The 17,200-nt window shown below is 31.2% G+C and overlaps 2 protein-coding genes across 2 annotated transcripts in view; both read right to left on the bottom strand.

The window, feature by feature from the left end:
* Positions 1-2,606: 2,606 nt before the first annotated feature.
* Positions 2,607-6,945, bottom strand: LOC134700149 (perlucin-like protein). Its single transcript, XM_063561515.1, has 5 exons — positions 6,838-6,945; positions 6,026-6,126; positions 5,079-5,169; positions 4,126-4,333; positions 2,607-2,720 (listed from the first exon to the last, which is right to left on the bottom strand). The coding sequence occupies exons 1-5, from the start codon at positions 6,887-6,889 to the stop codon at positions 2,684-2,686; spliced, it is 489 nt and encodes a 162-aa protein (XP_063417585.1). The 5' UTR covers positions 6,890-6,945; the 3' UTR covers positions 2,607-2,683.
* A 2,584-nt stretch (positions 6,946-9,529) lies between these two features.
* LOC134700111 (BMP-binding endothelial regulator protein-like) overlaps positions 9,530-17,200 on the bottom strand; it is a 48,696-nt gene continuing 41,025 nt past the window's right edge. Inside the window, exons 9-13 of the mRNA XM_063561484.1 lie at positions 16,789-16,893; positions 15,273-15,324; positions 13,686-14,352; positions 12,908-13,038; positions 9,530-11,191 (exon numbers count right to left, since the gene is read on the bottom strand). Coding sequence (XP_063417554.1) covers positions 11,010-11,191; positions 12,908-13,038; positions 13,686-14,352; positions 15,273-15,324; positions 16,789-16,893 — 1,137 coding nt within the window. The 3' untranslated portion in view covers positions 9,530-11,009. The remainder of the gene's footprint in view (positions 11,192-12,907; positions 13,039-13,685; positions 14,353-15,272; positions 15,325-16,788; positions 16,894-17,200) is intronic.

Raw genomic sequence — 17,200 nt, 5'->3', positions numbered from 1 at the left:
AGACATCTTACTCTCTATTTGAGAACAGATAAGTTGCAGTTGTATCCTTTCGACGACCAGTTGCACAATTGAACTATAGTAGCTGAGAAATGGTTAGTCTTGTCTGCCACTCAACGATATTTCTGGACTGTGTCTTGATGATTGGCAAATATTTTTAAGAGAGCCTTGTCATTATTATATACTTATCAATTAATTCTACATTATGACAAATCTTTCTTTTAAGTTACAATTTCTAAAAGATAACGACCATAAAATTACCACAAATGTAAGAAGACAAATTGATCAAAACATTTATTATTCTTGTAATAGGTTAAAAATGATCATTTATAATGTTCCTTTTGTAATAATTAAGATGTAAGTTGCTACGTGTACCTTTCAAACCGAATTTTCTTTTATCTGAATTTGATATTGTGTTTCTGTGAGTTTAAAAGAAGAAGATGAAGTATCATATCCAATGAGACAACACTCCACAAGAAACCAAAATGACACAGCAATTAACAACTATATGCACCTATTTCCAATGGAAACAAGTAATTGTGCCTCGCCTTTCAATACAATTATTCAAAGCATGTTCCCACAAAAATAAGATAAATCCTTACAAACCAGTGTCTATCGATTACCGATAAAGGTCACGTGACTTGAAACCCCTAAATCATGGCTGAAAATAAATTGAAAGCATAACAGATACTGTCAATTATTTGTACTGTCTGTTTTTCTGTACATTTAGTTTTGGAAGTTCTCTCAGTTTCAATTTCTTATTCATTTGATGTTCTATAACATCTTTTACCATTTGTTTTAACTTACCACACAGAACATGGATGCACTGTCGATATACTCTTAGCATAATTTTGTCATATGATCTTGTTAAACCATGATGGACTTAACATTAAGTAGAGTGCATATTCACTAAAAATAAAAGTTAACATGAATTTATTTTTTTTGCTGAGATTGGACATAATATATATTTTTGGGCAAAGATTCCTTTTAATAACAAGTCACAAAACTTATCAAAACAATACTTAACTAATAAGACACTAATCGCAAAATGTGCATTTGATAAATTGTACTTCTATTTCTGTATATCTAGTTTTTCCTACTATTGCTGTTCACGAATTATTTTTTTTTCGTCAGTTATTTAAGATTTTTTCTTCTAGATACATGCTCACCATTCCCTAACCTATGTTCATAGATGTTAATGTATGTCGATATAAAGAGTAAAATATGTATGAAATTATTTAAACCATCTAAATCTTACGGTTTACTTAAACTTTCAAAGAGTAAGAAAAAAAGCAAATTATAGTTAATATTATATGATTAATTTTCATCAAACAAATGATCTTTGGAATACTGATAATGCCTTAAATCATTTTAGGAAATTTGTACATTAATTATTTAAATGTTCATTGATTATGTAAAATGACTTGTCATTTATAGGGAATATGTAGAATCACTAACGATTTAAGTGATTCTACATATTCCCTGAATAATCAGGGATTTTTACATACTTCCTGATTATACAAATTCCCTGTAAATAGTTATCAAAGGTACCAGGATTATAATTAAGTACGCCAGACGCGCGTTTAGTCTACATCACATTATTTTGGCTTTTTGAAGATCAAAAGAAGACGGTTGTCTTGGTTTTTTATAACTACTGCGATTGGTCGATTTTGCAGTGTCGTACAACAGAAGTTCATCCAATACTCATGTTACGTGTCGCATCTTTTATCTGTAAAAAAAACCTAACAAAACTGTGATAGCAGGTTTTATCTGTTAAACATTAACAAATCTATCTTAGCCGGTTTTATTTGCAATTATACCATCTTATTGCTCTTTATCTCTCACCCATAAAGTTTTTTTTCATATTGCTTTTTTTCTATACTCGATTGTTGTTTAATAAATAGGAAATGTTTGTGGGATTTTTTCTTTTTCTTCTTGGATTGAAACGGGGTTATGAGGTTCGATTGTTGGGTTTTTCCCTAAATCATTTCTTGTAAAGCATATTCTTTTATTAATGACTTCTTTTTTGAACACACAATTACCGTTTAAATCATTTATCTCAGCAATTGATTTTGTTATCAGTAAATTAAAAGCAAACTAAAAATTATTAGTATGGTATATATATACACACATTCATGGGTCTACACTCTGTCGATACCTGTAAATTGGCATTGCAGTGTACAAGGTCATGTTTTTCTCTAACGGTTTCTTGCGTCTTTATACTAAATCCATTGGATGTTGGATGTGTACAGCTTGATAGTTTAGTCTTAGATGCATGATTTTTTTATTAGTTGTTAGGGGCTTTGCACTAGCTGTCAGATAACTGCGAGTACTCTCAGATCTTTTCTAATTGTCTTTTTGTTGTCGGGAGGTACTAGTACATGGCCATGTCCACTTCAGTGTTTGTCCATCTGATGAGTTAAGCCTTTTCAACTGATTTTTATATTTCGTTCTTATGTTGTACTGTTATACCACTGTCCCAGGTTAGGGGGAGGGTCGGGATCCCGCTAACATGTTTAACCCGCCACATTATTTATGTAATTGCAATTTTGTTTTATATATACAAATAAGATTGGGAACAGTTAAGTTGCCAGAAGGAAGCCCTCAAATTTAATGTACTTCTCGATCGACACTTGTGCTGTTAAGTCATCATATGATAAAAGGTAAAAGTCGATTCTAACAATATTTATTTCCCAATAATTGCACCACCAGATCCAGAAATTCTGAAAGGAAATCAGGATTTTGTAAATAGATTACAATAGAAATACGACAGAAAGTTATATATAAACATCATGATAATAATAATACAATAAATTCATACAATCGTGTCTTTCATTAACAGTACAGCAATGATAAAGCCATTCGATAAGGATTTCATCCCACGGTGATTGGTGTCCGAACTATTTTCCACCTATATATACTGTACATAGAAGTAACCTGTTAATTTCGGTAACATTTTACGAATCATTATTATGAAGTAGTTCGAAATGATATAACAGTGTATGATAATAGTATTTGAACTAAATTCTTAATTTATTGAAGTAAATAAAACGTGATGACGGTTTACACACTTTAATCAAAAGGCTAAATTTTAGTAACAAGTCCGTCTTTAAGTGAGCAGTATTCAATTCAATTAAAATTTCACACAAACTCGATTCTACAATCTAACCGATTTGCCACAAAATATTTATAGTGTAGGAAATGTTTAAATTGTGCTATACACAAAATCAGATATATTATATCTATATAAACATAGATACTTTTTCACTCTTTTGGTCTTTTGGAAAATGTTGTTTGTGCTGTTTTTAGACCCTTCTACAACGAAATTTGTTTGACATGCACACGTATAAAAATTGCGGTTTTTATCCAACGCAGTCATAGGTTTGAACGTAGTTTTCAATTTAGACTCGTTTATATAAACATAGATATATACGTATTTCTGGATATTAAGAAAATATTAAGGTTTTATTTTATGACTGGTTTACAAAGTTGAAATATTTGCTGCCTGATTTTAAACACTTGGTCCCACGATTTGAAAGATTATTGTGTGTACCCTCTAATCGTATACGCTATTAAACCAAGAGTTCCAAATGGTGAAGCTGAAATCATCCCTTCGTAATTTTTTACGACGCCATCACGAGTTGGTTGGCCGTTATGGAATTACCGTTTCACAGATGATAACGGATCGGATATATCTTTTATGTCGAAACTACAATCCAATTTCATTTCACAACGAATGTTACCTACCAAAATCACTTATTTACCGTGTTTTTGATAATATGACCATCATGGCTGATGCCATATGTGGAGCAAGATTTGCTTACCCTGACATGTGAGATAACTCTCAGTAATTGGTGGGGTTCGTGATGTTAAGGTGTTAGTTTTTTTTAAATTGTGTCTTGTGTACTATGTTTTGGGTGTTTATCTTTTATCTTATAGTCCTGGTGTTTATTTTTGATTTATGACATCAACTGTACCTCTGGTATCTTTTTTTTTCGTTTATAAAACATAGCATTAGTATATGTTTAAATTAAATGTAAAATGATATAACTTTCTGCAGAAAATATCGGCTTCTTTCGATGATCTTGCGTAATCTACCGACTTTTGCTGAATCGAAAACAAACTTACGACTTTTCACATATATAATAAGAATGCGATGCACATAACCAATCATTCCATTCCCACGAACTCGCTTTCCAAAGTGACAGACAGTCTTCTCCTTGTGAATTATCTGGTTGTGAAGGTATCCAGTCAGTGAAATCGAATGGCTCATCCGTTTCAGCCCACGTCCATTCCCCTTCTATAAGATCGTCCTCACCACCGACCCAAAAGTTAGCTGTGAATGAGTAATGAAATCATTTGTGGTGTTATGGTTCCTCAGTGTTTTATTGTGTGTGCTGTTGTTTATCTTTTTGTTGTTTTTCATGTTTTCATTTGCCAAGGCATTGGAAGCTTATTTTCTTATCTTATGATTTTAAAAATATAATGAGTATATTTCACCTCCTCTCAATTAAGGAACATTAAAATATTGTTAAATACGCTTGATATCTTGACTTTCAAATAATGAAGTTGAAGTTCTGCAATTTACGGTATTTGGACACAACATGTGCAGTGTTGTAACTATATATACTCTATCACAACCTTTTGTAGTTTGATTTATGTGTTGTAACAAAATTAGAGAGAGAGAGAAAAAAAAGAAAGTATGCTGGTTATCCTTATTGGAAATGTGAAGATGTTTTCCCCAGTAAAACATATCATCCTGGACGTGTGCACCTGTCCCAGTTTGAGAATCTTCTTAGTGGTTGTCTTTTATTTATGTGTTTCAGAAGAGTCGATTTAAAGTAGATTAAACCCTTGATTTTTCCTGTAGGAACTGTTTTTCACTTGTCATTTAATGGTCAGATAGATTACTGTTCGGATTGAGCCATGGCTCCGTGTTGAAGGTTGTAATTTTGATCTACAATTGTAAACGGTTATACATTGTGACTTTAAATAACAGTGAGGCACTCATATTACATATTCTTATTTCTAATTACCCCGAACTAAAAAATTCACCTTCACAGACTTAAACCAATACATACCATTTATTATTTTTGACTGAGCTTTAAGAAAAGCGTTTTCGTCTGATGTTTCAATTGTTGCTAAGTAACCTGTATGGGCTTTACACGCACTCTAAAGTTAAAACAGTACACTTTTTATTTGAAAATGTAAAAGAGTTAAGTAAATAAGAAAAAGCAAGGCACACACCACAACTATTTCTCTTTGATGGACGAAGGGGATTTTCCTCCAATGATTAAAAATGTCAAAAACTGTAATATCTTATTTTTGATTTGATGTTTCAAAAAATAAAAATAATCAGTGTTAAAAATAAAAAGTTGTGTATTTTTCTTTAGTAGATTGGTTACATCACTGTACAATGTTAGCGGGAGGGTTAGAGCACTTGCAAATATATATTAACCAAGTATATTTCTAATACTTTTTTTTTTAAAAAGAGTTTGTAATTTATTGGCTGTCCTTTGTTATTGTATATCAAAATTGTTTTGCGTTTAATGTTTTATTTATAAATAAAAACATTCATTTCCTCGACTAAATTAATCTACATTTGCCATTGGTGGGCTTTTCATATATTATGCAATAGGGGATTTGTGTATTGTTGAAAGCTGTACTGTGACCTATATTAAGCTGCTTATATTCATCGTTTAGTCTAAGTTGGTTACATATCTAATTGTTTTTTAATGTTAATTCTTATCACTGGGAAATTATCAACCATTAGACTTGGAACGATATTTTGGACTATATTATGGAGTCCACCGTTTATCCCTGGACGATTGGTCATTGTAAACATAGGGCCCCTTGTGTTTACTCCGAAATTCCTAGGTTATACAAGGTTAATTATATAAAGGTAGGTGATTTTCAAAAATGTATTTCAAATCTTAAAAAAAACACGATATTTTGAGTTTAAAGAGACAAACCTTTAAGTAAGATATAACAAGAAAGTATCGTCCTAAGATTTCATTTGTCTACTTACAGATGCGTCATACCAGCTTACTAGATGTTTAAAGAAACCATAACAGTGTCCACTATGAGGTAGCCATCCATGTGGGCAGTTTGATATGAGAAGACTGTCAACTATATAAAGGATCGTTTTCATTTTTGTGATAAAAATCAGTTAGATCGTAGTCATTTTCTGAGCATTCTTTTTAAAAATGTTGAAAGAAAAGTGGTTGTTTTTTTACAAATATGTATCGTGTTAATCAAGCTTTATTTTATATATAACAGACACGTACAAATGTTGCAACTGAAAGATAAAACATTTTAAAAACAAAATTACGGATTTTGTTGGTCCTCAATGATCTTCAACTTCGTACTTTATATGGTATCTCAACATCTTTTGATGCGAGCGTTACTGATGAGTCTTATGTAGACGAAAAGGGCGTCTTGCAAAAATATAAAATGTTCATCCTGGTATTTATGATAAGTTTATTTAGACACCCCAAATACCTAAATTAGCCGAATTTACATTAAGCGTTATCATATTCTATCACGTTATGAAACCTATGAGTATCTTACGAATCAACTTAAAATGTGCTCTTGAATATTTGACCAATCAATAATTTTTAACAACATCAAGTCATTTTGTTCTATGAATCCATGTTAACTACATTAGTTTGAGAATGTTGATACAATGGCAGAGAAATTCTTTAGCTTTACTTTAACAAATAAAACACAACTTTGTAAAATAGATGTATAACCATGGTTATTAAATTTTGCGATTGAAGCTACTTATCTAGTAACATAATAAACACAAAAATTCATTATTAAAAAATTAATATATCTCACCATCAACAAATCGTACAAATAGTACTATCAACACATATCCAACCAATTTCATGATTTGTAAGAGGTATTCCGTTTGTGATTCGTATGTCCGAATTCAATGTATTGACCTTATATAACCTTTATAATAATCATGTCGTTCATAGATAATTTTATCAAGACCTACATAAGTTCCTTGTACGTTCTGTAAATTTAGAAATGGATACGTGTGGTTTATATTACGATTATAATACAATTGACAAGTTTGCAAAATTAGGTATTCCTTTTAAGGAAATTTTGACTACCAAATAGTGCAACCTATACATTTAGACTTTCTAGTAACACTAGACAAATTCTTTATATAGATTCGTTAACATAAAAAGTTAATTTTGAATAAAGTGGTGAATCAATGTTAAGTAAATGAAATTGAGAAAAACAAAACTAGATTTACCCCTTCATATGATATTCTAAGACAGTCATCACTGAAAACTTTTGTTGTAATCCTTTTGAAAATAAGATAAAACAAACAACAAAAATTCAGGCTTGTAATTTGATGTCAGAAGCAGATCAGTGATATATTCATTCGTGTATATAAGTAACTATTGACAGCGTGGTGACTACCTTGTTCTAATCTTTACAATAGAACATAAAACAAGCTAGCTCAACATGCAGTTATGTCTACTTCTAATCTGTCTTTATATTTAAAAGATTTCTGTGACGGTCAGTTGTACTTGGTTAAACTTTTAGGAATGTTTGGTCCTTAATGCTCTTCGACTTCGTACTTGGGTTGGGCCTTTTAACCATTTTTTTTATTCTAGCGTCACAGACGAGTCTTATGAAGTCGAAACGCGTCGAGACGAAACAATTTAATCCTGGTATCTATGACGAGTTAATTTGAAAACATTAAGAATGAGTTCAATTTTCCAATGTACAGGTAGCAATAACTCGACAGCGCCTGCATATAGAACATATATATTAAAGTTTAATTGATATTGAAAAGTTTGTGGTTACTATCAATATGTACTAAATAGTTGGTTTCCTTCTAACAAGGAAGTTATTAAACTAAGGGTTTCATGTGTTGAATTTGATGACAGATTTAATCATCGCCATCACTTTTTTCTTGTCTATTATAGACAGATGACCGCTTATAGGTTTCAATTGTCGTAACAACAACTCGGTTTTCTCGAAATGAAATTTATCACCGAAATTATGAGTAACACAACCAGTGTCACAAATGGAACAGGGATACTTCCGGAACAGCCGAGATACTATGAGTTTATTTACAACCACTGGGTCGATGCGACTGCTGGTGGAGATTTATTTCCCCGAGGGTATCACAAGCCTAGTAGTCAGCAATGTTTGTGCTGACATTAATTGTCATTGATATGGTTATATTTATAAATTTATTGTTTACCATTTTATTTTTTTTTAAATACTAAGACTGTTCTACCTCAAGCATAGATTACACTAGCTGTATTTGGCTAAACTTTAAGAAATGTCGGTCCTCAATGCTCTTCAGCTTCGAACTTTATTTGGCCTTTTTAATTTTATTGGATTCGAGCGTCACTGATGAGTCTTTTTTATACGAAACGAGCGTCTGGCGTATATACTAGATTTAGTCCTGGTATCTATGATGAGTTTTATTTAAAGGATGTTGTGTTGTACTTATGATTTTGGATTGTTGTGTATTTGTACTTTTAATTGTCAAATGTTTGCGTGTTTTAACCTATAACAGTTTTGTTTATCCTTTGTTAAAGATCATGTGTTCAAATTCAAATTACATCTTCTTTCAGTTTAACAAAAAAAAACATGTTTATACTTCCATGCATCATAAGATCTTTTCTGGATTTATGTTCATCAGGAACACAGTAAGCCGAATAATTGAAAGGATAAACAAACACTAGTAAGATGACCGATATTAATCATGTTTATGAAATTGGTGACGGTGTATGAATAGATAATATTTATCTTACATATATTGTGTGATCCTTTACGTTATGTCGGGGCTCATGTTGCTTAGTCTGTATTGTTCCTTTTTTTTCTTGTCGTCGTTTTTAATAGAATTTATCATTGATTTGACACTCATAGCTTTTATAGATCCATTTTTTTATAAACTTTTTCAACCAAGAAGTATACAAGATTTAAGGTATAGACCTCTAAATGGATGAATAACAGGAGATGCATAAACTGTTGACAAACCTAGTTTTCCGCCTTTTTGGAGACTTTTAACGTTTATTGTTAGTTACCTAGACTGCGATTTACAAAGTTGCATTATTGGTAAAGTACAGTCGCCTTTATTCAAACCATGTTCAGTTTTATACAAGCCATCGTTTGTGTTTCAATTTTGCTAAAACATTAACAAAAAGGTTAGCTTTGCAAAACTTTTGAGTCCAAATTTAAAAACCCATATCAAAAGCTCAAACTCATGTAACTTATGATGAAAATTTACATGATGCAAATTTACATTTTCTGAGTTTTTAAGCAGTTATTGCCAACATTTTGAAATGCAACTTGTCGTGTTCATCACAGCAAACAAAATTTCGGTGAAAACTCGCATGTATGGATGTACATATTTTGGCGTTATGATTTTAGCAAAGTATCAATACATTATGGTTGTGTCAAATAAAGAAACAAAATAAAAGTTTCTTCAGATCTTTTATAAAAAATACAAATAACATAATAAATAATGTTAAATATTACAATGTACAATCCTGAACATAAACAAAATGATTAGAAAGAACTTTGGCAAAAATGTTCATGGAGTATATTAGGTCAAACATACAAGGAATACACAAAATTATGAATTGAGACAAGTTGTATGAATCAGATTTCCTTTCATATAGGTAACAGGGGCTGTTCCAACCATTTTAAAATAGGGAGGTTCCAACCCAGGATAAGGGGGAGGGGTCATATGTCCCAATTGAACTGCAGTGGTCGGCCAACAAAGGGGGTTCCATCCCCGGAATCCCCCCTGGATCTGCCACCGGGTAACGAAAACTAGTAAGTCCATTTGCTCTTTAACTTTGTACTTATTTGGCTTTATAACTTTTTAGATCTGAGCGTCACTGCTGAGTCTTATGTAGTCGAAACGCGCGTCTTGTGTACTTAATTATAATCCTGATACCTTTGATAACTATCTTAGGAATGACATGAAGTTGTCAGACATTAATTTTGTAAGATATTGACAAAAAAAAGTTTCGTTTATGGTGTGATACATTTGTAAACTCGAGGTATCGTTCTGATTGTACTTCTTTAACGATTATATTTTAAATAATTCTTGGACTTTACTGAGAAATAAAAATTCAGAATGTTTAACGAGCATATTTTGATTAGAATAGCTAAAAGATTGGTTTAATTCAATTTAATTTAGATTCAACTTCAAACGTCATTTGTGTTGGAAAAAAACTAAAAGCTAAAATGCTATTTCTATATATATATTTTTTTAATATCTTTTATGACTGAAAAGAGTATTCTATTCATCTCATTATATGTTTTTCTTGTCTTATTTTATTAAAATCCAATGATAAAACTTTAACCTTTCAAAACATAAACAAAACAGATCGTACACGTGAGAAAAAAGGTTATTCGGAGATAAAAGTTGAATACGTATCTTAAAAATCGTCACTTGCTCGAGTGTTTTGCAATGTTACCAATTCAAAGATACTGTTTTTTCTCCAATCGATCATTGTGTCTTCATATATGTTATGATTTCAATCTGACACCTGTACATCAGACGACATATTTTATATGTATTGAATTTGATTAAAAAAGAAAATAATTATTTACGAAACACTAAACAATTGTTATTGAAAAAAACACAATAATGTTACAAACATCAACGTAAATGCAGACTTCAAATCATTACATTAATTTGGTTTTGAATTACTGTGGATACATTTATTTTCGTGGGTACTAATTTTCGTGGATTGAGGAAAACTTGCATTTTCGTAGATATTTGATTTTGTAGTTTTGCCAATCTCTGTATACGCATCCTATAGAAAAATTGTAAATTCGTTGCATATTTTAATTCGTGGTCACCTGTACCTACAAAACCATGAAAATTGGTATCCCAAAAATAATAATGAATCCACAGTACTACACAATGGAATATCATTACTGGCCATAAATAATTCATTGCACATCACAAGGATTACATATTGAGCAGGACGGACTTATAAGACTAGATTGATCCTGTTTTACCGCGTGGGACAGTCTCTTTTCATAACACACTTCTTGTTTAACAAAACGTGTCCTTTCGGACAAAGGCATTCTGGGGCACAAGTGTCTCTACATATTTTTCGCCTTGTGTATGGATTATCACAGGTTCGTTCACATTTTTTTGTACATTTTTTGAAACGTGCACCTTCTGGGCATTGATCTGAAAAAACAAAGAGCACATTTAGTATTTGCGTTACACATGTATATGAAAACAGATTGTAACAAAAAAAATCACAATCACAAGTAAACTCAAAAGTTGAAAACGCCATTTAAACTTCTAGACTATATCAACAATTACCCTACCTTCATTAGATTTATATAGATATGATTGATTAAAGACATCACGTGGTGACTATGTATATTTAATAAAGGTTGTCCTAACAAAAATATAGGGTTAGTTACCATATGGGGTATGTAAGGAGTTACTTTCCTTTCAAAAAAAGACCCTTATTTTAAACAACACGTTCTTGAAGAAAATTAAGAAAGGAACACTTGATGATGATGGATTGAAATGAGTTAATTGAGTAACACGTTGTTATTGTTGGTATGACGGAGTTAATTCCCTTTCAAAACAAAAAAAAGAAATCTGAAAGGATTTGACAGACAAAGAAATGTAAATATGTAATGAACGATTGAAATAAAATTTGTCAAATAAACATAAAGCTAAAAGTTGTTATTGTTGGCATTGTTTTTCTGTATAGACAAATTGAAGTAGGATCTTAATACCAAGTATTAAAGATTTGATCACTTTGATATGCCGCTTGTCAAAATACCACATTTGAAGATGAATTCGTTAAAGGGTGTGCTATTGATCTAATACGATATATATGGAGTCAGTTAATTTCACCCCATATGGAATGTATTGACCCCATATATATATATATATGAAGGTAGGGTAATTGTTGATATAGTCTAGAAGTTTAAATGGCGTTTTCAACTTCAAGATTAAACATTATCGTCGGTACTTGTAACGCATAACAGACGAAGTTGACATATACAGCAGCCTTTGTGTTAGTGTGTATGTTTGTATATTAACAAATTAACTTGAGCCGACTATTAACTTATCGAAATGTCTACCATCATTAAATATAAATGACTGTATAATATTGGTCTTCGTTTAGTTTGGAATAGTTTTTAACATTGTATGTGTATATAATGTCTTGATTGTCATTTTGTCTGAATTGTGGTAAAGCAAACTATAAATAGCATATATATATATATATATGTGTGTTACAAAAGAGATACTTCTTAGATAGTATTAACAACCCCTCACTTGTAATATTTTCAAAGAATTTAACAAAAATTACAATATGGCTTTTCATTGTTTTTACCAACAGTACTTTTATTTTGTTTGAGTTAAAGTAGAACATGTAGAAAACAAATGATGTTTACATATTGCAAATCTAACGATTTATAACGCATGTCCTTTTTTTTAATTGATCTTTTTAGATTCTGTTACACCAAATACAGATGATTAGTAAATGTAAATCTGATTTAAAATTCATGTTTACACTGAATTATAAAGGTATTGGAAACCAAAAACCATGCACGTGTATGTAAAAATATTATTATTAGTAACATAACATTTGAAATGATCAATTTCTTATGTCATTTTGACAAACATCATGTAAAACGTAACGGAATAGTCTGTGTCTCATCACTAGCTGTCTAACAACTCTTAAACTTCGCATTTTTTTAAACTTCAAAATTGTTTTTATTGGAGTGCCATTGGTTAATTCTTGTGTTAACGACATACGCCTTTCTCGTTACAAATTAAAAACTTGGTATATTTGATCATTTTTTTAACATCGGTAAATTACTATGTGTTCGAAATTCTATTCATACAAGGATGAACATATAAAAAATGTAAACTTACGTGGACATATTATTTCTTCATCCCACTTGGTGGAAATTCCAAATCGTGAACACGCATGTGCATAAGCTTTGAATGATTCACATGCACATATTTGATCTTGTGGACAATCGCACATATCCGTAATACACGATCTAAAAGATAAATGAACTTTCAATATACTAAATCGTTAGTGTTCATTCCACGATTGAGTCACAATGCAGAACTAACATGAATAATTAATTAATTACAGAATAGATAACAGTTATATACAGCTGTTCTATAGTCATAAATCGATCAAGCGAAAATAAATTCGGATCACACAACAAAACCAAGGGAAATAAAGGAACATATTTTACTGTTTGGCCAACTTTTAAGCTAAGATTTTTGGCATATGGTAGCCTGAGAATGGCTTGTAAATGATCTACTACAGTGATTGGTTAACATTCAAAGGCAGTTATCTCTCTGGCAGCCATCGTTTCTACAATAACTGTATTAGTTTAATGTTATAAGCTGTTTGAAAATATTCAATTCGTAATTTTCTTTTCATTTAAGAACACTTCCTCCAAGCAGGTTAAATGCATAGATGGTTGGTCTGTTTCTAAGTCTTTTTTTTTAAATTTTTTAATTGTATTGGTCTTTTTTTGTCATTAAATCTCTCAACATGATAGTTTTTATTCCAGAATTACAATATACATAATCACCACACAAAGATAATAGTTACATCATCTGTAAAAAAAAAATAAGGATTACTTAGTTGTTGAAAAAAAGCTTCTGCTTTGATATCCATTATAGAACAAACCTGTAATAAGGACCAACGTCTACCCGGCGTCGACACTTTGTAAACATGCTTCCCAAAATAGTACTACATTCAGTTTTAGCTCTTTTCAATGCATGCTTTTCAGTATCACACGACGGTAATTTGGTCTCTTGTTTGTCTACAATCGCACATGCAGCCCTACTGCCTACTCTCCAAGTATCTCCGAATTCCTCACTACTTTTGTAAACTTTCTGGTCTCTTCCGCGCATGTCATCATCAGCATTCCCGTTATAATTACCACACAGTCCTTGCATTTTAGTTCTATACCGACTAGCAACAGTGACTTCTACATAGCTATGACCATCCCACACAACTTTCAGACCTATTTTTGATTGAAAGACTATGGATTGTCCCTCTCTATATAGTTTAAAATGAGGTAACTTTGTAAACGGAAGTCGTACCCTCTTCCGGTTTACTTTTACTACCCGTTTTTGATGAAGTCCTACTTTATGTCCTGATATAAATATGGATAACATTTTAGTCCACGTGAACCAAGGCGATGTTCTCGCCTCGTTCCTGACCCGTATAGCAAATGATTTACCCGATTCATCTTCTGCCAAGAGGTATTTACATGGTCCTTGGAAATTAAAAATTTTCCCATCGAATGTTCGGTAATGAGGATCCCCATACACAGTGCAAACACCCTCAACTACAATGATAAATAGGGAATTACAAATATATAATGTATATATCTGTAAAATTACAATTGAATCAATATTACATGCAATGGTTTTAAAATGACCAATTTTAACACAATATATTACTCAATATAAAAAAGGAAATATTGAAGTATTGAGTTATAAAACATCATGTCCCCAATGTATTATAGTATCACCGGTCAATGACGAGACAACATTAAATGCAATTAAACATTTAAATGGACGCAAGCAAATTTTCAACAGTGCTATGCCTGGTGCTACCAAACAATGTTTGCTTTACTACGTTGACGGTTTAAAACTATGGACATCAACATGTTCTTTATTATAAGGTTTATTCTAATAAAATGTTTACACAACCCAATTGTTGTTGAATAAAACTCCACTGCAAACAAGGATACGAAGACCAATTTATCAATATCAAATGTTTTTGCAGCACTTTATAGTAACTAAGGAACCTATTTATTGATATATGTGCTCAGATCTATATAAATTATCGAAACTAATAGCTGTATTTTGAGAGCCAAGTCAAATTACTATTGTATCACCAACCAAGTAGTCAACACTTCGGTGTTGACATGAATATCAATAATGTGGTAATTTTTATAAATTACCTGTTTACAAAACCATGTATTTTTCGAAAAACTAAGAATTTTCTTATCCCAGGCATATATTACCTTAGCCGTAGTTGGCACATTTTTTTTGGAAATTTGGATCCTCAATGCTCTTCAACTTTTTACTTGTTTGGCTTTATACATATTTCGATATGAGCGTCAGTGATAAGTCTTATGAAGACGAAACGCGCGTCTGGCGTACAATATTATAATCCTGGTACCTTTGATAACTATTATGTATTCAAAATAGAAAGAAAATACAATACAAACTAAATATGCATTTCCAATATCAGTCTTACCTTCTACGCACCGTGGACAGCATTCTTCTTTTACATATTGTAATTTATAGCCCTGAAAAATGGATCAAAATTAACTCGTTTTTCAGTAGAAATAATATGAGTTAATTTAAATATTGAAGATTAAGGAAGCTGGCTAGTCATGTTTTAGATTTTTTGTCAGATTTTCGGAATCCTCTGGTTTTATGCATTTTAATGCCTTGAAAACAATTGCCCCCTAACCCCCATTTTTCTTTTTGTAAATCTTTTTCATGTATAATGATAAGCCATTTGTAAAAGTCTTATAAAATTTTAATTACTTTTGAACAGTTTTTGAAACTTCAACTTGTCAATGTTAAATCTTTTAAAAGTCAAGAGAGAATATTTTCCCGCCAAAACTTCAATGGCTAATATCTCGAAAACAAGCACGGTGACCCTTATATTTTGTTTTGCTCTTTGGATTCCTTTATTAATCCCCTTTCTATATAAACTAGTGTTTTGAAAAGTTTATTACTTTGAAACTGACAAGCGAACTCCCTTAAAATGTTAATACAATGGAGACATATATAAGATAAATGTATTGGGATTAATAAAAACGTAACATGTACTAACGGTATAGTATAATCAATGGCCAATATGATAACGAAAATCGAAAATAAACTTAAATTAAATACACTACTAAAGTTTGACGAATAGAACTCTATGGGTATAAATCCAATTTCGAATCTGTTATTAAAAATTTCATAACGAACGTATATGTTAATGTGTTATATTACAAGTATAACCTAAGTTACTGCAGTTCAGTAGTTTGCATAAATCTTGGTGAAGTATATGTAATATGTATTCTCAAACCCAGTTGTTGATTCTTTTTATATTTTCAACTCTGCAGAATACTGTTTTGTATTTTTGCAAAAAGGAAAATAACAAAAGTATCGAACTCAAGGAAAATACAAAACGCAAAGTCATCAATCAATTGGCAAAATCAAAATTTCAAACACATCAAACGAACAGAAACAGCTTTCATATTCTTAATGTTTTTTTGATGATAGCTTTTAGAATAGTATTCTGTTTCATAGTGTTTTGATAATATTTTGTATAACAGTAGAAAACATTAATTGTATTTCTGAAATAGATATCAAATAGTATGAATCATGCATGCTGTACTTTTGAGCTTGTGATACAAATACAAATGACACCACAAAAGTTTTAAACATTTAAGTATGACTGTAATATTTTTTTCTGTCTATGGAGAAATAACATAAAAAAATGTGATGCACACTGAATAACGCGCGAAGTGGGTTATTTAACAGTGTGCACCACATTTTTATGTTATTTCGAATAGACAGAAAAAATATTACACTCATTCCCTATAATTTAATTTTAAATTCCATTTTAAACCGTAGAAAACCATGAAAAAACTTTGATGACGTCACGGTCACATGACTAAATTATGTCTATGGGCTGATAACAAAATAACGTCAGCCAATCAGAAGACGCTTTAAATCCAAAATTCAATGATTTGCTTTGAATCAATACATACCATTGGGCACCAAAGAGTATTTTTACAGTTTTCCATGCGACACCTGGTGGCACCATCATCACAGTAACATGACATACATATATGAGGTTGCCATTTCTGTCCATCCTATTTAAATATAAAATGAAAATTATTTGCTATATACTAGTATGATTTACCTTCATCAGGTATCGTAAAGTAAAAAAGTACGATATTTCAGTTCTTATATAGGGCCAGTTGGAACTTGATTTTCTTGATAATTTGGGTGTCTATATGTAAATTGACCATAGGATTGTATTCCAATTTCTGTCATCCTTTCCGTACTAAAATCATATGTGAATTTGGTGAGTGGAAACTGTATATGTAACCAATCCTATCCTTAAGTTTCCTTTGTTTATCAAACTGAATTTTGAATTCCATGATACTTCTTGATTAT

The sequence above is a fragment of the Mytilus trossulus genome, unplaced genomic scaffold (genome assembly GCF_036588685.1).
Source record: "Mytilus trossulus isolate FHL-02 unplaced genomic scaffold, PNRI_Mtr1.1.1.hap1 h1tg000122l__unscaffolded, whole genome shotgun sequence".
Taxonomy (NCBI): Eukaryota; Metazoa; Mollusca; class Bivalvia; order Mytilida; family Mytilidae; genus Mytilus; species Mytilus trossulus.
Note: the sequence above shows the minus strand (reverse complement) of the source record. Positions and strands in the feature narration are given on the sequence as shown.